At 35.5% G+C, this 24,759-nt stretch overlaps 2 protein-coding genes across 2 annotated transcripts; both read right to left on the reverse strand.

Annotated features, from left to right (window-relative positions):
• Window positions 1-14,778: 14,778 nt before the first annotated feature.
• Window positions 14,779-17,595, reverse strand: LOC133304691 (disease resistance protein RPM1-like). The gene has a single exon (XM_061504749.1). It carries the CDS (start codon window positions 17,593-17,595, stop codon window positions 14,779-14,781), a length of 2,817 nt encoding a protein of 938 aa, XP_061360733.1.
• Window positions 17,596-21,181: 3,586 nt separating this feature from the next.
• On the reverse strand, window positions 21,182-24,434 carry LOC133304692 (uncharacterized). Its single transcript, XM_061504750.1, has 2 exons — window positions 23,963-24,434; window positions 21,182-21,210 (listed from the first exon to the last, which is right to left on the reverse strand). The coding sequence occupies exons 1-2, from the start codon at window positions 24,432-24,434 to the stop codon at window positions 21,182-21,184; spliced, it is 501 nt and encodes a 166-aa protein (XP_061360734.1).
• Between the last annotated feature and the right edge of the window lie 325 nt (window positions 24,435-24,759).

A 24,759-nucleotide genomic window follows, 5' to 3' on the forward strand; every position in this document is an offset into this window, starting at 1 on the left:
AAAGTTTCATGCTTACATCTTCAAATGAGCACCAATGCTTCAAACTCCCATCTTTCTCAAGCAAGCATGCTTTCTTTCCAGCCCAATGCATATAAAAACACAATCACAATCAATGCATTTACACGGAAGAATGCATTGATTGTGTCGAGGTAATTAAATTCTTATGATATTTACTTCAGTCCCAAGAGTTCTACGCACCATTAAGGTAATTGGGTCTCTAGCAAGAATTGAAATTGAATTCTTTTCCCACCTACAGTTAAAAATTCAAATCTAAAAATTTTTAATTTTAAATATTAAATATTTTTCCACCCAATAGACATAATAATTAACAAATATTATTAATAAGTTTAATAATTTTTCGTACCGAAAGTATTGGGAAAAGAATGATGGTTGTGTATATTCTCCAAGTAATAGCTTCTACTTATTCATTCATCTCATATGAAATTGAGTTAATTACACTCTTACATCAAAAGAATGACGGTTTAATTTCTTTCGTATATATTAAAAAAATAATTTTTATAGAATGACTGATGTTATTTTTATTTTTTGTATTTAATTTAAAATTTATAATTTAAGTTCTTTTGTATTAATTATACATATTTTTAAAAAGTGCTGCAATAAATAAATAAATATATATATATATATATATATATATATATATATATATATTCTTAATTTTCTCTTTCGTGCTACAATAATGTTGTATTGAGATTTTTAAAAAAAAATGCCCGAAATTTTGTTAAGAGAAGATTTCTCTTTTTGTATTATTTTTTTCCCGAAATTTTGTTAAGAGAAGATTTCTCTTTTTGTATTATTTTTTTCCTGAAATTTTGTTAAAAGAAGATTTCTCCTTTTGTATTATTTTTTTAAGTTTAACTTGTAATTTATTTTCTTTTAAAGTATAAATATGCAAGTTCTTATTTTTTTCATTTAAATTTAAAATTTAAAATATTTTTATCAACTATACATATATATTTATAATTTAACTTTTTTTCGTTTAATCTACAACTATTATATTAAATTTAAATTTATATATATATATATATATATATATATATATATATATATATATATATATATGTTTTTTCCTACTACAGAAACAATGAATACTGAACTCTGTTGCCACTTATCAAGTTTAAAATTCAAATATAAAAAGATTGAATTTTAATTATCAAATATTTTTTCATCCAATAGACATAGTAATAAATATTATTAATAGGCTTAACAATTTTTCATGTAGAAAGTAATGAGAATATACATAATAATAAATTATTAATAGTCTTAACAATTTCAAATATAGAAATTAAGTAGTAAAAAATATTAAAGTAGTCTATAAAATACTAATATCGGTTTGCAAAATCAAACCTAGCGAACTAATGACCTGCATTAATGGTTTTCAAATCATTCAATCTGCTTGTTTAAAAAAAATTTAAAAAGTCAAAAATTAAAATTCCAAATGATACAAAAGGTCATCATTAATAGCATTACAATTCCAATTTTTTGTTGTTGCTATCATCGTTTTTTAATCATCTCATTTTTTAATGCATTTAATTACTGGAATGGCACGACGGAATGACCTACAATAATGGATTTCAAATAAAATTCAATCAGCTTGTTTATTTTTAAAAAAATATCAAAAATCCAAATAATACAGAAGGCCATCATTAATAGCATTAAAATTCCAAACGCTTTGGCTATCATCGTTCTTTAATGATCTCGGTTTTTTAATGCATTTACTTGAATGGCACGACTAATGACCTTCTTTGCCTTTTCAAATTCCATTCAAGATGTTTGTCTAGGTTTTTTTTAAAAAAAAATCAAAATTTAAACTGCAAACGATACAGAAAGACATCATTAAGATAATTAAGATTCCACGCATGTTTTACTTGCTTGTTTTCTAAACATCTGTTGGTTTTCTGATTATTATGGTTTTGGTTTTACTATACATGAGTCCATTTTTTTTGCAATCAATGTTGATAAATTATATACATTGAGCCCAAAATGGCGACGCTTTTAGGCAAAAATCAAGGTATTTTGAAATTATAATTTATTTTAGGATCATAATAGTCTTTTTCATTATAATTTTTTAATCTTTGAATCAAAAACGACTTCGTTTTGGGAGTGAATGTAGGTAACTTTTACCACTTTTTCATTATTATCTACATTCACTGTAGAAATACTAAAACTATATATATATATATATATATATATATATATATATATATATATATATATATATATATATATGGGGAGGATCACGTTTACCACTTTTTTTGTTTACAACTCTTACAACCTCAACCATGTTCTCCCAGGAGAACACTATTGGAGTGTTCTCCTGGGAGAACATGGTTGAGGTTGTAAGAGTTGTAAACAAAAAAAGTGGTAAACGTAACCTGCCCCTATATATATATATATATGCAACTTCAACAATATCTTTGGGTCTTTTGGTTTTTTGATAATTATAGAAAAAAAAATTCAATGTTTTTTAAAATGAGGGTTAACAATTCCACATAAAAAATAATGGAAATTTAATACAGTTTGTCTCTCACTAAAAGATGTTAAACTCTTTTCCCACCTATATCAACTTCAAATTTTGAATTTTAAAAAAGTAGTGGGATATTAATGCATATGTCTGTCATTAATTAATGCTAAACTCTTTTTGCACTAACTATTTAGTTTAAATATTTTGAATTTTGAATTAAAATAAAATGTTTTTCATTCATCTGTGTTTTTAAGTTGGGACTGGTTATTCTGTCTACTCTTATTTTGCCTACCTCTCTCAACATCGTTAGATTACAATCTCATCCACCGGTGGAGATTTACAGAATAAAATAAACCCATTTTTTCTTTCTTTCTCCTCACTGCCTCCCACACTCTTTCTCTCTTCTACCCTTTCTCTCTATCGATTTGCGTAATTTACAACCTGAATTTATATTTAAATCTAAATCCATGCAATGACTAATGGCATGATAGTTCTATTGATGAGTATAATTTTCAAAATTTCTTAAATCTGATATAATTGAACACAGCAAAAACCACAAAATTACAAAAAAAACGAAAACCATGAATAACCCTTCATTTGAATTAGTCCACGATTATCGTAACGTTTCTACTTTACTGTTGAAATTTGAAAAAAAAAATCAACTTATCTCATTTTTCTTATCTTGTTTTTCAAATTGGAGTGGGGAAAAGATCTTTGTTCTCTCTATGTTACGTCTAATAACAAGCCTACCTGATTCCATAACATAGGGCATCTGGGTTTATTTCTTCTTGACACCCAATTTCAATTGTTATGTAAATGCTCATAACAATGACTGAGTTGGATGAATTAAAAAAAAAACTTGCACTTTTTTTTATGCTGAAGCACTATTGAAGAAAGAGAAAAGGGATGAAAGAGAAAAGGTGAGAGGCAGTGGGAGAGAGAAAAGGGTAAAAGAGTTTATTTTATATCATAAATCTTCACCGTTAGATGAAGTTGTAATCTAACAGTATTGAAAGGGATAGGCAAATGTAGGTAAAATAAGAGTGGGCAGAATAACATATCACATTTAAAAATGAGTTCACATTTTGATTCTGTTCGTGTTGTATTTTATTACAGTGGTAGGAAGGTGGAAGGCTGACGTGGTATATTTTTTGAAGGTGAAAAAAGGCCAACATGTATCAAGCGCAACTCAACAATTTATGAACTACATCAGAGAATTCGTCAAAAGTTAGCTCTGCAAGGTAACCAATCTATCACTCAAGTCACCACAAGGTTATAGCAATTTAAACAATACATTAGTTTGCAAGTGGGGGATGATGAAGACGTATATATGATAATGAAAGAATTCTTTAACCAGTCAAGGAAGGATTTTTTGGAGTTGTATATGGACATTGCTGGAGTAGAGGGTGTTGTTTTACCTATGAAGTCAGTTACTTTAAATTCTCCACGTAATATATCATCATCTGCTGCTCTAGTTGTTAACATTTCTAAGGAAGATGAAAATGATCGTACTTGGGTTATGCATGACGACTATGATGATGACGATGATGAAAATATCGCAATGGAATAACGTCTCCTGGCCGAGGATGCTAGTGCTTTAGAAGGAGATGACGATGGTGATATGCCAGCATCTCAAATCCCAGAATATCAAGATCTGGTGGAGTTTCAAATCCCACAACATAATGACATGGGCTCAGCTCAATTAGCACAACATCATGAAGGTATTTTAGTAAATAACTCGTATGTGATTTTATTTGTGTAAATATTATATTCCCAAGTATTAATTCGTAGGCGCAGGTGATGATGCTGTTATTCCATTTTGGGATGCAATCCCACATTACATTTATATTGATTGGAGTTATCGGAGCGAACAAGAATCATGTACTTATGGTTCAGTTTCGGGATTGGAATCAATACAGGTTCCGTGACAATTGGGTTATAAGTTATTTGTGAACCAGGAATTTGCAACCAAAAAATAGGTGCAAATGGCACTCAAGACAAACCTCGTGAGAGAACATCAAGATGCAATTGTAATTGAGATCACGCCTACAAAGTTAAGCATGAAATGTTGCGCGCATGATCAGGGTTGCCCATGGAGGTTTAGGGCAATAAAACCAGTGTTTGATGAAAATTGAAGGTTACCAAATGAGGTGGAGATCACAATTATTTGAATGATCACATTTCTCAGGGTCACAGACAGCTTGATGCTGATGTCATTGCTTCGCTCGCCCTAGGTACGTTTTTATATTATTATGCGATGATAACAAGTTAATGATATTTATGTTAGTCATATTTTCTACGTCACAATTTCATTGCTAGGGATGATAAAGGAAGAACCATCAGTCTCAATTGCACTAGTTCAGGAAAGGATCACCTCTAACTACAGATTCAAAGTTTCGTATCGAAAAACATGGTATGCGAAGCAGAAAGCATTGCAATTATATAAGGTGATTGGGAGGCATCGTATGCATTTTTGCCCAGGTGGTGTGAATATATGCTTCATTTTTCACCAGGTTCTTTTTATCATATTCAAACAAATGATTATTATATGGGGTGATGTCGAAGCATGAGTCTGAGGTGGGGTGTTCTCTGTCTCCTAACTGTCAAGGCCTTATAGGTCCAGACCCAACTCCGTTCATAATGCGTGAACATGCTCCTGAGTCCACTACGACAAGTCCGGACTAAGACCCTCCCACTGGGTGTACGACACACCCCCTTTCCATGGCCATGGGAATGGCCTGAAACACCGGCTCCTATGACTAGGTCCACCTGGCTGTTGAGACGGCTCGTAATACGTGGTTGCGACCCATACGTATGCCCAATCATCGGAGGTCTGAACCATCTGTGCGTGGTCTGGGCCCAACAATAGGAACTATGACAGGTGGCACCCATTTCCGACGATGACCTGACCCGCGTCCCTCCTGTCTTATAGGCGAAACCTCAAGAGACAACTGCGGCTCAGGCTGTTTTGGATCGGGGGTGCCTGTGGTCCAGGCTCATCTACCAGAGAGGACTCCCTGAATACCTCGATAATACAGAGCAATCTCCTTGTGAATATAATCCAAATCGTACCGAGAAAACTCCTCAGCAGTGGTCGCATAGTATAACATCTCCAGCCCATCAATCTATATATCATAACATATAAGTCATAAGTCAATCTCGTCATAAATAGTAAAAAAAATGTCAACCTTACCATGCGTCCTATCTTCGCAGGCTTCCTCAATATATAGCGCTTTCTTCTAGCTCTATACCACTCCAAGTACCCGTGGTTAGGTGACATCAGATCGGGCAAAGGATCGAGAAACACTATATGCTGCTTATAAGAACCCGCACCACTAATTAAGGAAGTCAATTAATTAATTAGGAAATAATTTCATAATTGACCCTAATAATTATTATGAGGCTTAAATAATTATAGTAAGTGAGTAATAGTACTGAAAGTCGCTTTTCGGACGAAAAGTGCAGATACCGATTCTGCTATTTGGTATAAATGCGTACCGATAAAGTATCCCAAAAAATTATGAAAAGTGTGTATATGTCACTAGAATAATATATAGGACTTGTAAAACGAGTTTCAAGTTAAAATAATGAGAACTGATGCCATAACTGATACAGGCTATGGAAAAGCGCGTACCAGAAAGGTGCTGCGAAAAATAAAATAAAAACATGATAAATCTTAGAAAAATGAGTAGGTTCAGAATCCTAAGTTTGGGATTAAAATGCCAAGCGTAGCAATTAGTGCTAATACTGTGTGTTTAATTCTTAAAACACTATATATACAACTTTTTGCACATAACCCTAGGCATGCTCAGTTTCTCTACGTGAGATTTTCTGAAATTTGAACAGTTGAACAGCCACCTTGCCACCTTCATCCTCCCTTCACCTTTGGAGCCAAGAGACCTCATTTCTTCTTGGTTCTTTCTCTAAAACTCATTGTGTGAGTGTGCATTGGCTTGAGAGAGTGTAAGGTGCTCCTTTTTCTGAGTTTAAGGTGTTATTTTCTTGTGTTTGGGGTGCTGACTTGTTGGGTTGGGTTATGATTGCCTTTGTTCCTTGCTTGTTGAGCTTCAAGGAGCCACCTTTGTTGGGAAATGACCTTGCTTTGTAGTCATTTTCGTTTCCCTACGAAGTCAAAACTGTGGGAGCTATTTGGTGAGCTCCAAGAGCCATTGTTGCTCTGTTTTAACCTTGGGTAAGTGTTACCAACTTTGATCATGAGTTTTAATAGGTAAAAGTGGAGTCTTTCCATGTTTAATGAGTTAAACAAGTAACCAACTGGTATATGAACTTAAAAGAGAGTAAAAATGCATGCTTTAACGTTGGAATGGGTTAAAAACCCAACCTTTGGAGTGATATCTCACGAAATGCAGAAACTGCATTCTGTCGCGAAATATCCGGATATGATATCCGGATATGGGGTTCTGTGATATCCGAATATGGATATTTGGATATCCCCCGACAAATATCCGGATATTCTGGGTTTTCGAGAACAGTAACGGTACTGTTCATACAGAACTGAGTTATGGGTTTGTGGACCCTAGATTGTGGAAGTTGAACTTCTGTAATAACTTATTAAGTCAGAATCAAGTGATTAAGGGCTTGTGGCTTTGAGAAAAGCCTTAAGACATGAAACGTAAGGAAAGGCGTTGTCTTTATGTCGTATAATTGTTAAGTATGATTTTTGATATGATGATTGGTCCAAAACAGATTGTAATTCTGCTGTGTTTGGACTTTGAGCTAGTGTGGACTCTTGGCTTGGATAGCTAGCTTGCAAGGTAAGCTTTCGTGTCCTCGGTTTAGCCATTGTATGTTCCACCATGTCCCATGGGGGGATGGTTTATATGCATGATGTGTTTTCATGTACTGTTTTATTGTAATGCTATGGAGCTGTTAAGTGCAAAATGCTTATGATATGTATGTGGTGTTTCGCCTAGCCAGGAGGCCATGGGGTGGTCCTGGAGGTGGGTACAACATGGGCGTGTACTGTGTGGGTAATAGACGTATTCATGCACTTCTCTGATCAGTAGAATAGTTATAACACACATGATATGATTATCTGCTGCATTATACTGATTTTGGAACTAATATTGAATTAATGCTTTTAAAACTTATATTGCACATGTAAGTGAGCTTGGGGTGGAAGATCCTTGAGGACCCCTTGTCTTACTGAGATTTCTGTTTAGAGATCTCACCCCACGTTTGGGGCACCATTTCAGGTTCAGGTAATGCGAGGGTTGAGACCTCTAGCGGTAGGAGGTCGGAGCTTAGCTGATTGCATGCTATTATGATGATTTTGCTGGATGTTGATATTGCTTTATCTTAACTGTCATGTTATTTGATTTGAGACTGTTGTTGGGCGTTGTTGCCTTATTTGGTGAGCATGGGGGTTGTCCATGCCACATTGACTTGACTTTATGTTCTTAGTTGTTTCAAGTTGTATAATTGTATCAGGATTATGTCTGGACTAAGTGTTGTAGATCCATGACTTAGATACTCACTTGTTTATTTATGAGGTATTTCAGTTAGCTGTCTATTTGCAATTTACATATAGGCAATGTTTTGAAAATGAATTAGGTAATTCAACTTGGTAATGATAATGACGTCATAATTGAACAGAAAAAGAATATTCCGCATTTTTAATTAAGCGTGGCTTAATACGATGGCATGTTAACAAATCGGGTTAACACGGGGTGTTACACTGCTCCCTAATCTGCCATATGTGTATCCATGGCCTAAGCTTACGCGTCCAGTTTTCATCTTTTTTACCTCGCATCGTATGATCATGGACACCTTTCAACTTTCTAGAAACATCTGGAATTGGCTAATCCAAACTGAACTGTCGCATACACCTGTTCATTTGGCAAGCCTCAACCATGTGAAAATAAAACAGGGGTGTGATAGCAAATCACAGATACTGCTCATGTGGAGATACACCCAACCATACGTAATCTGTGTATGGTTGTCAAACCACCTACACACAAAAATAGCTAACAATTAGTATTTATTACCAAAAAATAACACTTTTTAAAATATTAAAAAATATTATAGCATACCTTATCCCTACTTAACGTGTCCAAGGTTGCCCGATAATGCACAACCTCGCATGGCTTGAACTGCCAAAGAGTATTAAACTTGATTTCCAAAATAAACATCATTATTAACTATACAACTTGTAAATTAATATTAAAACACAATTGCCAAAATACACATACCGACATCCATAGTGCGTCCCATACTGAGGAGGAACAATGGGTGAAAATCTTATCCAAGCCCAAATCTGGAGAAGAATGTGGCACCCACCCATGTTAGATCTACCCGTGTCTGTACACTTGCACAAATTTCTAAAAAAGTGCACAAGAATCGTAGACCCCCAGCTATATCGCCCAATCTCGTCAAACCCTCCTCCGAGCAGTGGAACTAAGTGACATCCAATGTTGATACCTCCTATTTTGTTGCATAGAAGACAAACACCCACACATACGCCCAATATGCACCCTCGTGAAAAAAAATCTCACGGTCATGATCCCCAGCTACCTCACCCCAATAAGCATACAACCGATCAAAGTACGAAATCTGTAAATCGCCAGCACTATGGAACTCACTGGCCAAAGGCCTAACACCAAAAATCGTCTCACAAACGGCCGGCCAATCCTCTGATGTAGATCCGGTAATGACTTGCCCGTCAGTAGGCAATCCCAATATACCCGCCACAGCCTGTAAGGTGATAGTCGTCTCACCCTGTGTCATATGAAATGTGTGTGTCTCTGGTCTCCACCTCTTGACCAAAACACTAATCAGGGCAGCATCAATCTGAAGTACATAATACAAGTATCACATCACATATCACTAATTTAAAATGATTATATTGAATAACAATATAATATATTACATCCTAAAGTGCATACCAGAATATGTCGCATGCGTGCGACATGTATAAATCCTGTTTAGGTGAGGTAATCAGCGACCACGTCCGGAATATCATTAGTAGGTGCCCCCTACATCTTACCGCATCGGGTCTTCAGCTGATGAACATGCTTAGTATTGAGTGCAGGTTCGTCAGCTGTACATTTGCAGTAGACCAAATATACAGCAAAGAACTTGTGTTCGATTCCTATCAAATACATATTTGGAGATGGGCGAAGAGCTTTAATTATGATTAAGCTCCGACTTGAAATTAGTCCTATAGTCAACTCAAAGAGTCGAAACTTATGGAATCATCAGTTCAAAAAAAATACATAACAGATTTAAAATAATGATTAAATATGCTAGTTAGGATTCTTTGAACTAAACATTGATGAAAATTTATGCGTAATAATGACTACAAAATTTGCATAGCTAGCAATTTTACAGGCTTATGTAAGTGACTCGCATTCCAACTTAAAGACCAATTTTACATTATCAACTTAAACATCAATACGGTGGCCTATATTTCCTCTCTAATCCTCCACCTCACCATTTAACTAAATAACTAAAACCATCAAAGGCCTGTCTTTCTCTAGCATTGCACATTTGATGCATTTACATCTAATCTTACAAGCTGTCTTGCATGCACTTAATTTAAGCAGCAGAAAGGTGATTAACACTATTAATATTGTTAGAACCACTAAATTTACAGAGGCCTCCGACCAAGATTCAAATCCTGTTTCTCGGTGATTAAGAAAAATTTGTGCTATTTAGTTTGAATGCCTTAACAAACCCAACCTCTTTCTCTTTGGATCTCCAGAATGGAAGCAAGCTGAATAATTCAAAACTAAAGCAATGATGAATCAAGCCAGAGTACTCTCAACATATTCCATTACAGATTCAATTCGTTCTTCATCACCTTGGGACTTCTCATAATCAAAATACTTTTTAAATAAGAACTGCAAATCATGAAAACAAAGTCCCCAATAAGTCTGATAGGAAAATTACAAAACAACATCAGCAAAACTGAGACACCAATCTTGAATTCAAGAATAGCTGTCTAAGCGATGAATTTAATGTGCTTATGTCAGGGAAGTCTTAACAAAGCACGATTGACCACAGGTTGAATTCAATCTTGCTTTTGCTTCAAAATACTATGTACATTTATGAAGCACCGACACTTCAAAAACCCTGACGTGTCGTGTCCGACACTTCCCGACACTCTCCGACACTCCGACACTCCAACACACATTATAGAAATCCAAAAAAAATGTTAGATTCATTGGATTACGATTACCATTTTATTAAATTTAATATAAATATTTGGGATATCTTATGTTTCTTTGCAAAATTGATGAATATTATAAGTTCGGTTTCATTTTTTTGTTAAATTATTGAATATTAAATATAATATACACTACATAAACTAAAAATATTATTTAATATCAAAACGTGCCCTAACGTGTCGAAATCTAACATTTTTTAAAATTAACGTGTCGGAGTATCGTGTCGTGTCGTGTCACCTGTCCTGTGTGAGTATTGGTGCTACATAGATGTACATGCCTCAACCAAACCTAAAATCCAGTGTATGGGAAAAGCTTAAAAAACCCCTATTGTTTTTCTTAGAATCACTTACCCCTATGATTGTTTTTTATCGTTTACCTTATAGTTTTTTCATCGAGTTCACCTTCTAACTTTGTTAAAAATTAAATTAAAATATTCATTTCGCCCTTGTAATAAGAATTATTGTAGAGATAAGAATTTTATAGGCCATGTATTTTTTTATCCAAATCTAATTGTTTTTTAAAATTTGTATCGAAGTGTCAAAAACTTCCCATAGCAATGATATTAAGAGAAAAATTACAATAAAAGCTTCAAGTGAACAACTAATTTCGATTTCCAATAAGATAATATTCACAATATTATTGACAAGAATGAACGCTTAATTTAGAATTATTATCTTTCTTCTTACAAATTTATATATCTTTTTTTTTATACCAACAAATTTATATATCTTTAATAAAAATGACTTGACTTCAGTTTGATAAATATAATAATATCTTAAATTTAATAAATAAGATTAAAGATTATTTAAGTACTAATCAATTTATATGTAAATATATTTTTATTCTAGGTTCAAAAATTAAAATGAAAACAAAAGTGAGCTGAGGATAGGTAAAAGAAAAAATAAAAATATTATTAAAAATACTAATATGTTAAGGAGTAGATTAGTCTATTGAAGTACATTATTCACCAACATTACGCTCAAAATTATGAGCAAATATGCATAGATAAGAAGTCAATTAACCACAAATAAAATAGAAAAATCTGGAAAAATTCAATTAGATGATTGAATTATTTTTTTATCATTATAATTAACAATATATAATTTTTTTTATCCCACTTCACTATAAATTATATATTGTTAATTTATTGTAATACTAAGACAAACAATCAAATATATATTATATGTTCAAACCCTTAACTCCATTAGAATATGTAGAATTTAACTTAAATTGAACTCTTTTTATTTTAACCTAATAAGCTCCTCATTTATTTGAATTTTTTTAGATTTTCTTGTTTTATTTATGGTCAATTTGCTTCTTATTTGTGCGTATTTTCTCATTGATTTAAGCATAATATTGGTGAGTAATGTACATCAATGTACCAACCTACTCCTTAATAATAAAAATATATTTACACATAAATTGATGGGAGATATTATATTTACTACTAAAAAGTTTTACAACTCTTACTACTAAATGAATCATCGTTGATTTCCGTCAATCTAACGGTTATAATTTATTAAGTACACTTATTAATTAATTATTAATTCTTAATAAATTATAACCGTTAGATTGACGAAAATCAACGATAATTAATTTAGTAGTAAGAGTTGTAAAACTTTTCAGTAGTAAGTATGACCGTCTCTAAATTCATTACTTAAATAATATTTAATTTTATTTATTAAATTTAAGATATTATTACTTTTATCAAACTGAATTTATAAGAAGAAAGATAATAATTATAAGTTAAGCATTAATGTGTAACTCTCTATTTATCTTACTAGACAGTAAGTGTTTGAACTCTTAGCTAATTGTTTTCGGTATTTGAAGGGGAATGACCATTCCCCTAATCTATGATGCACTGACACGGAACACGGGACATGATACGACACGACATATAAATTTTATAAAATGTCATATTCCGACACGTTTTAATATTAAATAATTTTTTTAACATATATAATATAGCTTATATTTAATACATATAGTAGCTCATAAAAAGTCATAGATTCAATCAATGATTATAATCTCCTAATAAAAATATTACAGCACTCGCTTCACAGAAATATTACGAAAGCTACTCCAAGTCTATCATTAAAATCGTTCTAAAATCAATTTTGTTGGTCGTTCCTCTTGCATGCCTTAGACATCCATTGCAATGTAAGGAGAAAATTCAAATTAAAATTTTAAGAGATATAAAACCCAGCCCCTATTTTGAACAAACGAACAGAGAGAGACATCAGAGAGAGAGAGAGGGATGAGTGAGAGAGACATCAGACCACTTACCAACTGAAGAAGCAAGAAGAGGGGTAGCTGACGAAGAAGAATAGAGACAGCCAAGCAGCACTTACGACCGACGAACCGAGGAAGAATAAGCAAAGAGCAGCGACGAGCTTGCAACGCGTTAGAGAGGGATATCAACATTTAAAGAGAGAGGGTTCTAAATTTTTAATTTTTATTAAATGTACGTTTTTTACTTTTTTTTTTAAATTATAATTTTATTAATTTTTTTTATGAAAATGCAAAAACGTGTCCAAAAACATTGACTACGTGTTGGTCAAAGTCACGTGTCGAAATAGTCAACGTGTCCCAAAAAATTAACTGTGTGTCAGACACGTGTTGGGAACGTGTCGGTGTTCGACACGTATTTTTTCCAAAAATTACCGTGTCTGTGCATCAGAGGCCCTAACTCCCTGTCTCGCTTGAAACACAACAGGAGGTAGCCAAAACTTTAAGAACTAATTGAAAATATTCATCAGTTTGCAATAGCTAGATTTCATTAAAGGAAATATTACTCTCCTTTCACATAAGATAATTTCTCTTATATTATCTCACTTTGATTTTCGCACCTCACTTTTCTTTTTTTTTCTTTTTTTATGCAATGGTAGGACCCACCCATTTTCTTTTTACAACATAAGATAACAACTATCTTATGTAAAAGGAGAGTAATAAAACCCTTTCATTAATATAGCTCAAATCCAGTAATTATTTATACGAAAATTTGTCTTATGTTGGTGAATGAAAGGAAAATCTCTCATGCACAAAATAATAATTATATATTTTTTTCACTTTTCTCAAATTGTCGGCTGAAAAAATAATATTTTTACCATTATAGCTATATATTATCCTTAGTATATAGTTTTTATTTTGCAAAAGATAATTTTCTTATCGAGCATGAGAAAAATGTAAACATTATTTATATCATCAAAATTGCATCGATCTTCGTAACCAAAATGAAAATTTCAATTAAAATGGAAAGTCTTTATTACAAGGTTTAAGTAAAAGTTCCCACAATCAAGCATAAACTTCACAACGGACAAAAAGAAAAAAGAAAAAAAAGTCAAAGTCACTCATTGAATGGAGTCCATATGTTCCTTGATAAATCAGGATGAGATCAAGGAAATATTTTATTTGGGGATTCAAGTACCACAAAAGGAATGAAGAGACAAAGTGCATCAGTTCTGTGAGATGCAATATGAAGAATCTTAATCTCTGTCGACATAGAAACAGGAAACATTCACGATTAAGTAGATATAATTGTAAAGAATCAATTCAACCCAAAAATTTAAACCGGAGGGTGAGGTTACATTAATAATTTTATATATATCTCTAATATGCCCATCACAAGAGAGCCCGTTGGACTTGAAAGATCGATGATGCATCAAACTCAATCTACCTATGCTAGAAATTCCACAAAGAAAATTGGGGAGGGAGCCAGGCAGCGAAGATCGAATCCAGAACACGGAGGCTCTAATTTCAACCCAAAAGCTTAAGCTAGTAGGTGAGGATACATTAATTGCTTTATATATATCTCTAACAATAATTATACAAGCAAATGGGTCTTGACTTAACTTTTGAATGCTGAATAAAATCCTTGTTAATGGTTAATGAGAGAGTGCTTATTAAAAGTTAGCAAACAACACACATTAAGTGTACATGCATGATGATCAAAATAAAAAATTAGAATTTAATACAAACATAACAGATAACATAAACAGAATTAAGAAATATAAGCCACTCCCATACATGGGTGATAATGGCTTTGTAATTTTCAAGCATTCACAAGAGCAACACTATATGGTAATAGTTAAGAGCACCTTTCATATTTCAGACATTGCCTGGTGTGGGAATGCGCCTTAACTCATAGTCACGAAACCCTGCTCCCACAATCTTACGAATTTGTACAAAGGGAATATGCTTGATAATCCAATAGCTTTGTCCACCTTTGTCTGGATCAATGCTTTCAACTAACTCATTTGGCATATCAGCAAAGCCAAGAAATTGTAGTTTCTCCAAGTGTTTGAGGTCATGGGGCACCACCTTCAATTGTGGGTTATTGTTAAATCGAAAGTGTTCAAGAGATAGCAAAGCTCCTTTGTCAATAGAGATAGAACTTAGTCTATTTAATCGAGAAAGATCCAATTCCTTCAGCTTTGGAAATCCCCCTTTTTGAAAATGCAAACTTTCACCATCATAAGCATCATCCCACATATTAAGCCGCAACAGATTTGGCAAGTTTTTGAGTGAGTCTAGTGGATCACCTTCTAACTTGGATAAACCAAGCCTTAGCTTAACAAGGTACTTGAGTTTTGGAATCCATTCAGGTAACTTGTCTAATTTAGCTTTCAAATTAAGCACTCTAAGTTTGGTTGGAGCTGACTTTAAATTCATGTCAATGATTTCATCCTTAGCAATAGCACTAACATTGAGAGATTCTAGTTGTTTCATCTCTTCTATTGCAGCACATAGTGCATTCCCATATCCTCTCTTCACGCGCCTTATGCCTAGCTTCCTTAACTGTTTCAAATTTTTGAGCTCTTCCATAAGGTCTTCTCCACCATGATCTGCTTCCAAAAAGTAAAGCTTTTGTAGTGATTTCAAGCATCCAATACCATGTTGCATTTGCAACCCAGTTGTAAAGTTCAACATAGAATAATGCCCTTCATATTTTCTGTAGTAAACTGGAAGAAGTCTTAGCTTTGTGAGATTGTTTATCTCCCTTGGTAGCACATGCACACGGGTTTGTCTTAGATCCAGAGTTTCTAAGTTCAGAAGCTTACCAATGGATTTGGGAAGAACCTTTACTTTTGTATGACTCAAGTTTAGGTACCTTAGGTGAAAAAGATTTCCCAAATCATCAGGAACAGAATTGAACAAAGCACTTTCAAAATCAAGTACTTTCAAAAGCTTAAACTTAGCAAATAGTCTTTTCACAAAATCTTCATGCAATTCACCTTTGTCAAAAACAAAAATAGCGCGAATGCCTGAGTTACTAGTGCTTGCCAACACATTATTGTTGGAACTAGTTGCTATAGAAAAGCGTCTAGTTATCCCAACTGTTTCTAGTTCATCATCTCCAAGCAACAAATGGCAAAAACTCAAATCTTTCATTTTTGCAATGATTATTTCACGTAGTAAATCATGCACTTGACAGTTTTTGACTTTGCCATCAAAGCCAACTTTGGAGACTTGAACCAAACTTCTATGTATCAACTCCACCAAGTACTCTTCAGCAACATCTTCCAAAGTTCTTCTCTCCTCGTGTTTAACAAACCCTTCAGCCATCCATTGCCTAGTGAGTCTCTTACGACTGATGGAGTAATCCTCTGGGTACATACCAAAGTACAGCATGCATGATTTCAAATTGTAAGGCAGATCATCATAACTAAGAGATAAAATCCTTGTTATACCATCTAGATGTGCATTACACTGTAACTCCAATCTCAGATTTTCACTCACATTTCCCCATTCTGACATGGATTTTGGTTTTGTTGACAAAAGACCACCAATTGCAACAATTGCTAGTGGTAACCCTCCACATTTTTGAACAATTTCATTCGAAATCTCCTTGAGTTCTGTTGGACAAATGCATCCAGGCTCAGATCTAAATGCCTTCTTCCAAAAGAGTTCCCGTGCTTTATTTGGAGGCAAAAGTTGTAGCTGGTGAATATGAACCGTGAAAGATGACTTAAAAAATTCCGCAACTCTCATCATTCTGGTGGTGACTATGATTCTACTTCCTCTGTTATTATTAGGCAAGGCATGCTTAATCTCATCAGAAAAATCTTCTTTCCAAACATCATCAAACAATACCAAATACTTCTTTGATTGAAAACGTTGTCTCACTTCTGTACGCAATGCATTCTCATCCATCTCATGCAGACCCTCTGGAAGAGGTTCTTTAGTCTCTTTACAAAATTTCTTTATCATATCTATGAATAACCTTTTCACAGTGTATGATTGGGAAACTGTGATGAAAGTACGATAATCAAAGTGCTTATTCACCTTCTGGTTGTCAAAAACTTGTTTGGCAAGAGTGGTTTTTCCAACTCCTCCCATGCCCACCACAGAAACCACTATGCTTTCATTACTACGATCCTCCACTAACCAACCAATCAAATCAACAATGGGAGATTCAAAACCAACAACTTCAGTTTCTTCAATGAAAAGGGAATCCACTCGAGGATCATGCCGTTCGACATCATTTGTCCGTTCAAGTGAAGGCAGAAAACTTTTACCTCTTTCTTTGATTCCATTAACTGATAATTTGATGTCTTGAATCTCAGATGCAATCCTGTGACGATGCTTCAAATTTTTTATCATATGAACAATCTTTTTGATTAAGGCTATGCATCCAGGATGATTGATTCTTCTCTGTGCAACATACATGATGTATTCATCAATGACATCTTCTATGTGAAAAGATGCTTCTCTGAGCTGCTTCACCCAAGTTTTTATTCCTTCATTGTTGTCTCTTCCATCTCTGCTAGCTCTTCTGTCTGCATCCTTCAAGAAGGCTTGGATGCTCTCAAGTTCATCTTTGATGTCTGTGAAATCTTTTGTAACACCTCTGAGCAAATTCCCTTCTTTTATTAGAAGTTGGCACAATTGCTGCACAACAAAAGATACTGCAGTTTCTGCCATTTCTTTTCATTTCATCTCATCTCATCATCTTAGCTTTCTATTTCCGCAACGGGAAGCTCTACTATGACGATAGTTTTGGGTGCTTTTTTTGTTACTGCAAGCTTTGAATCATGGAAATGTGTTGATGAATCAGTGTAGATGAAAATACTTTTCTAAGGTGTTCGTACCATTAATTTTAACTTCATCAGGTCTATGTTTAATTACTGCAAGCCAATTAAGTTGGTGTGTTGGTGTGTACGGGTGGTGGGTAATAAGGATTGATTGACATAGCTGTAATAAGAATTTGATATAAACATGAATATATTTCACACCAACAAATTTAAAAATAGGTTAAAATATTTGACATGAATAGATACACTTATTTTACGTATTAATATGACGTAAATAATTTGTCAATCTCAAAAGTTTACATGACATAAATAATATGTAAAAAATTAATAGAGGTTAATTTTGTGTTCATGATTTGACATCTGACATGATATAAATTTTTTCATATTTATTTTTATTAATACAAACATAACACGAATTTAAAAACAGATCAACCCACACACAAATTTTTGTGTTATATTATATCGTATGAGTGAGTTGTATTAAAAATTAACACCCGTAATTTGTTGAATAGTTATCTCACGAAAGAAAGTTCATTACTTTTATTTTATTTTAGTATTTAGGATGTATGTGATCCTGAATGGTTCCAAACTTCCTTTACCTGGCCAGCCTTAAATGAGGAGCATATGAGGCTATTCTCTTTAGATATCACTCAAGAGGAGGTTAGAAAGGCTTTTTTCCAAATGGCTCCATTGAAAACCCCTGGTCCAGATGAGTTTCCTGCATTATTTTTCCAGAGGAATTGGGATCTGTTCAGGGACCAAGTTTACAGGAGTATGAAGATGTATATAAACAGACCTGAGCAGATTAAGGAGATAAACCATACTCTCCTTACATTAATTCCCAAGGTAGAAAGACCCGGTTGTATGAAGCAATTTCGTCCCATTGCACTGTGCAACACCATGTATAAGGGGCTGAGTAAAATCCTGGTTAATAAAATTAAGCCTTTCCTAGGAGATCTCATCTCTCCTAATCAGGTTAGTTTCATTCCTAAGAGGAACATTCAGGACAACATTATCATTGTCCAAGAACTTGTTCACTCTATGCATAGGATGAAAGGGAATAAATGCTACTTTTCTATTAAGATAGACTTGGAGAAAGCTTATGATAAACTCAAGTGGAGTTTTGTGAGAGCTGTCCTTGATGAGTTGAAGCTGCCAGGAGAGTTAGTAGCAGTTATTATGGGTTGTGTTACAAGCCCCTTCATGGAGGTGCTTTAGAATGGGGCCAGAACCCAGGGTTTCTATTCTCAAAGGGGTCTAAGGCTAGGGGATCCCCTATCCCCTTACTTATTCGTCCTTTGTATGGAGAAGCTTACTCATCTAATCATGGATGAAGTTGGAAGGAAGCAATGGCAGCCAATCAAAGCAGGCAGATCAGGACCTCAGATCTCCCATTTAATGTTTGCAGACGACATAATATTATTTGCTGAAGCCTCTCTTGATCAACTGGAGTGTATCACTGGTTGTTTGGATAAATTTTCTCGAATGTCAGGGCAATGTGTTAGCATGGAGAAATCATGTATATATTTCTCAAAGAACACTGCCCAGGAGACTGTGAAGTCCATTTCAGATGCTAGTGGATTCAAAGTTGTCAAGAATTTGGGCTGATATCTTGGAACCTTGATGAGACATGGTCGGACCAGAAGAGATCATTATGCCAATGTCATTACTAGAGTGCAGAATCGGTTACAAGGATGGAAAACTAAATGTTTGTCCATGGCTGGTAGGATAACTCTAGCTAAGAGTGTTATTTCTGCAATGCCAATGTATCACATGCAAAATAATACTCTCCCCTCTCATATTTGTCAAGATATTGAGAAATTACAACACAATTTCATTTGGGGAGACATAGATCTTAAAAGGAAAGCCCACTATGTAGCTTGGGAGCAATTGTATAAACCCAAGGAGTGTGGTGGATTGGGTATCATAAATCTGAAGTTGCAGAATGAGGCTTTCATGCAAAAGAGAGCTTGGATGATTATTAATGATCAGAAGAGTCTCTGGTCAAGAGTATTGCTTGGTAAATATGGGAGAAAAATTGATCCTAGGAGACACTTAATTGCTAGATATAGTGATTCTGCATTTTGGAAGAGTTTATGTGCAGCTAGATCTAATCTGGAACAGCACTTGAGTTAGGAGATTGGAAATGGGAAGACTGCTTTGTTTTGGCTTGATTGTTGGAGTGGAGGACCCAAGAATCTGTTTGAACTTGCCTGTGATAAACCAACTAGTTCTGATCAAGAGCTAAAGGTTTGTGATCTTGTGGATCAGATGTCGGGTGATTGGCAGTGGGATTATTTGAAGAAATTTCTAGCTGAAGACACTATTGGGAAGTTAAGTAATATTCTTCCCCCTTGCTCGAATGGTCCTGAGGATAGGGTCTGTTGGACTAGGAATAGTGCCAGCAGATCATTGGTCAGCAATGCTTATCAACAGCTTGCTGCTTCTAATCTGGAAAAAGATAAAGTTTGGGCAAGAATCTGGAAGTGGAAAGGTCCACATAGAATAGTTGTATTCATGTGGTTAGCTTGTCTCAATAAGCTACCTGTTCGAAGTACTACCTGTTTGTGGAGTGGAGGTGAGATATTATGCCCAGTTTGCTTAACACATCAGGAGACAAGCATGCATGTGCTTCGAGATTGTTCAAGAGCCAGACAAGTGTGGGATACATGGTTTGATGGCTGTGTTCCAGATGACTTCCTGTTAGCTGAGGGTAAGGACTGGTTCAATTTTAATATTTCTTTGCCTTTTTCTGCCAAGCTGTGGCATCCTTGGAAGGAATTATTTTTTGTCACTTGTTGGTATCTATGGCAGTGGAGAAACATGACTGTGCATGATGATCAGTTTTCCTGGCCCTTAGACCCAATTGGCAAGATTCTGCATTATTTGAGAGAAATGAAAAGGAGTTGTTCTGATGAACCTTTCTCTCAGAAGTTTGAAGTCCCTGTTGTTCAGCCTGGGTTCAATCATTTTGACCAAAAGGAGGTTTTAAAATTATTTGTTGATGGTGCGGTCAATCTGAATAGCAAAGTTGGTACCTGTGGAGGGGTTTTATGTGGCTCGAATGGGGACTAGTTTAATGGTTTCTCTCTCAATTTAAGGACTTGTTCTACCCTGGAGGCTGAATTACAGGGCATCTGGCAGGGACTTAAGTTGGCTGAAGAGTTGAATTTCCAAAAGATATGGGTAGGTAGTGATAGTAAGGAAGCACTTTCATGTGTTAGCTTCCCTTTTAATTCGAATGATTGCTCCTTGTTAGTAAGACGAATTAGGAAAATTGTCAAGTCCTTAGGTCAGGTTCACTTTGAATTTGTTCCTAGGGAATTTAATTTTTGTGCTGATAGTCTTGCCTTATTAGGCTTTAATGGTAGGGGTGGAGAGTTGAAGCTGTATTCCTCTCCCCCTATGAATATTTTTCCTTTTTGGAGAGACACTTGTAATTACTTGCTGATGGAGCATGCATCTTTTAGCATGCATCAGCTTTCAATATAGTTCTGGGCTAGGCCTGCCATTATTACCAAAAAAAAAAACATGCATTAACTATCTGTTTAGTGTTTCTGGGCTAGGCCCTCCATTTATACACCAACACCAACACCAACACCAACAACACCTTTATCCCAAATTAATTGGGGTCGGTGGTAGATGAACCCACATGAAAGATACAAAACGGTTGAAAAAAAGTAAAAAAAAAATAAAAATAAAAATAAATAAATAAATAAATAAAAATACACAAATAAAATAATAAAATGAAATAAAATGAAATAAAAATATATGTATATATAAATAAATAAAAGTAAAAAAGAAAGGGACAAGAAGAAGTGGGGGAAATGAAGGGGAAAAGGACTAAAAAAGGACCATCTGGAACATAGGAATAACAGCGGGTCTAACCCTCCACCATACTTATAGCTTTTCTCCATTCCTTTCTAAGACATACTGTCCGCCAATCTATATCCCACTCCATTAAATCTTGTTTTACTACTTTTCCCCAAGTAAGCTTCGGCCTACCTCTGCCTCCTTTTGTGTTTAGCTCTTGGTAACAAACTTCTGTTCTTACAGGAGCATCCATGGGTCTTCTCATCATGTGCCCAAACCACCTCAATCTATGTTCTCTCATCTTCTCGGCTACCGGTACTACTCCGACCTTTCGTCGAATATCTTCATTTCTTATCTTATCCATCCTTGTGTACCCACACATCCACCTTAACATCCTCATCTCTGCTACTCCCATCTTATGCTCATGTTGCCTATGTGCTGGCCAGCATTCCGCTCCATATAGCATTGCCGGTCGTACTGCCGTTTTATAGAATTTTCCTTTTAACTTCAGGGGGATTTTGCGGTCACACAAAAATGCAGATGCACTACGCCATTTCATCCACCCTGCTCTGATTCTGTGATTTACATCCTCATCAATTTCTCCACCATTTTGTAAAATGGAGCCCAAGTATTTAAAAGCATTTTTTTTGGGTACCTCTTGACCATTTAGATGCACAGGTTCTTGGTCCTCATCTTGTACCAGAGAAAACTCACACTTCAGATACTCAGTCTTGCTTCGACTTAATGTGAATCCTCTGGATTCCAATGTGCTTCTCCACAATTCAAGTTTTCTATTAACACCCTCCTTGCTCTCATCAATAAGCACAATATCGTCTGCAAAAAGCATACACCATGGCACTTCCTCTTGAATATCTTTTGTTAGTTCATCCATAACTAAGGCAAATAGGTAAGGACTTAGAGCCGACCCTTGGTGTACACCTACCGTGATAGGAAAATAACTTGATGATCCGTTACAAGCTTTTACACATGTAGTAGCCCCATCATACATATCCTTGATTGCCTTTACATACTTTAATGGAACATTTTTCTTCTCCAGGACCCACCATAAAACTTTCCTTGGAACCCTATCGTATGCTTTCTCAAGGTCTATGAACACCATATGCAAGTCCTTCTTCTTTTCTCGGTATCTTTCCATTAGTTGTCGCATCAAGAAAATGGCTTCCATGGTACATCTTCCTGGCATAAATCCAAATTGATTTACAGAAACCTTGGTATCTCTCCTCAAGCGATGTTCAATAACCCTCTCCCACAGCTTCATAGTATGACTCATTAGCTTAATGCCTCTATAGTTTGAACAATTCTGTATATCTCCCTTGTTTTTGTAGATAGGCACAATCATACTTTTCCTCCATACATCAGGCATCTTATTCGTCTGGAGAATCTTATTAAAAAGATTGGTCAACCATTTTATTGCCACATCCCCCAGGCCTCTCCACACTTCAATAGGGACACCATCAGGCCCCAAGGCTTTATTAGTCTTCATCCTCTTTAAAGCCTCCTTAACTTCATGTGTATTAATTCTGCGTACAAATCTTCTATTCATATCATCATACGCGTCCTCTAAGTCCACCTCGCTTGTATTTCCATCCCCATTAAACAGCTTGTTGAAGTATTTCAACCATCTTTCATTTACATCTTCATCTCTCACCAGAAGTTTTTGATTTTCATCCTTGATGCATCTAACTTGAGTGAGGTCTTTACTTTTCTTATCCCTTATCCTTGCAAGTTTATAAATACCTCTTTCACCATCCTTGCTCCCAAGACTTTTATACAACTCGTCGAAAACCTTGCCTCTCGCTTCTCGCACTGCTTTCTTTGCATTTTTTCTCGCCAATCTAAACTTTTGCAGGTTCTCTTCATTGGGACTTTTATGCAAAGATCTAAAGCACTCCTTCTTATGTTTAATTGCCTCTTGCACCTCTCCATTCCACCACCATGTTTCCTTTGTATGAAATCCATTTCCTTTGCTTTCTCCCAACACCCTCCTTCCCAAATTTTGAATACACTTAGCCATCTCATTCCATATTGCATTTACTCCTCCATCAAACTCCCAAGGTCCTTCGTGCAACATTCTATCATTGAACTCTCTCTCTCTTTTCCCTCCTTAAGCTTCCACCACCTTATCCTTGGATTCTGAGCCCTCTTCTTCATTGTACGTACTTTGTTGAACCGAACATCCAAGACTACCAGCTTATGTTGCGTAGCAACACACTCTCCAGGGTAGACCTTACATTCGACACAAGAAGTTCTATCTTCTCTTCTAGCCAGAAAGAAATCAATCTGACTACGATTATGGCCACTATGATAAGTGATCAGGTGTGACTCCCTTTTTTGAAAAAAGGTGTTCACTAACATCAAATCGTAGGCTAGTGCAACATTCAAGATATCTTCTCCAGTCTCGTTTCTCGTCCCATAGCCAAAACCTCCATGGATTCTATCAACACCTCCATTGCTTTTACCAACATGACCATTTAGATCTCCTCCTACGAAAATCTTCTCCTCTCGAGGTATTCCCCTCAAAACCTCCTCCAAGTCTTCCCAAAATTGGCTTTTATCAGTTGGTTGCAATCCAATTTGGGGTACATACACACTGAGGATATTCAGGATTAAGTCACCCACAACAAGCTTAACCAGAATAATCCTGTCGCCTTTCCTTTTGACGTCCACAACTTTATCTCTGAAACTTTTGTCGATCATAATTCCAACACCATTTCGACTCTTGTTTGTACCTGTGTACCATAACTTGAAACCCGTTCCATCCACTTCCTTGGCCTTTTCTCCAGCCCACTTAGTTTCTTGCAAACAAACAATATTCACTTTCCTTCTAGCAAAAACATCTGCCAACTCCCTCAATTTACCCGTTAAGGTTCCTATGTTCCAGCTTCCCAATCTCATCCTTAACCCCTGGGCTGTGCTTGCCCGCCACGCTCGCCCATCTGCGTGTTGGGACCCTGGCATACTTCTCACCAAATCCGGGTGAAGACCTGGCGCCTTGCCTTGGGGCAAGGACCCTAGCCCACTTTTCACTACACCTCGGGCCCGATGCAGCGCCTTGCCTTGTGGCAAGGACCCTAGCCCATTTTTCGCTACACCCGGGGCCCGGTGCAACGCGTCGCTATGAAGGGTACGCCCCAACGAAAAATCATATAGGTTCATCACATGAAAATATAGCTGTTTTTTACGGCCGGTTCGCAACACCTGACGCCAACCCTCCTCCTTT

Source organism: Gastrolobium bilobum, unplaced genomic scaffold (genome assembly GCF_033153095.1).
Source record: "Gastrolobium bilobum isolate Gb01-03AN ecotype WA unplaced genomic scaffold, APGP_CSIRO_Gbil_v1 utg9112, whole genome shotgun sequence".
In the NCBI taxonomy this organism is placed as follows: Eukaryota; Viridiplantae; Streptophyta; class Magnoliopsida; order Fabales; family Fabaceae; genus Gastrolobium; species Gastrolobium bilobum.

What these genes read in the sequence shown, in the direction of transcription:
- LOC133304691 (XM_061504749.1), bottom strand. Translation starts at nt 17,595, where the DNA reads ATGGCAGAAACTGCAGTATCTTTTGTTGTGCAGCAATTGTGCCAACTT.
- LOC133304692 (XM_061504750.1), bottom strand. Translation starts at nt 24,434, where the DNA reads ATGAGATTGGGAAGCTGGAACATAGGAACCTTAACGGGTAAATTGAGG. An exon ending in TGTTGATAGAATCCATGGAG is followed by an intron (nt 21,211 to 23,962) that starts GTTTTGGCTATG and finishes TAATAATGGCAG; the next exon opens with GCCTAGCCCAGAACTATATT.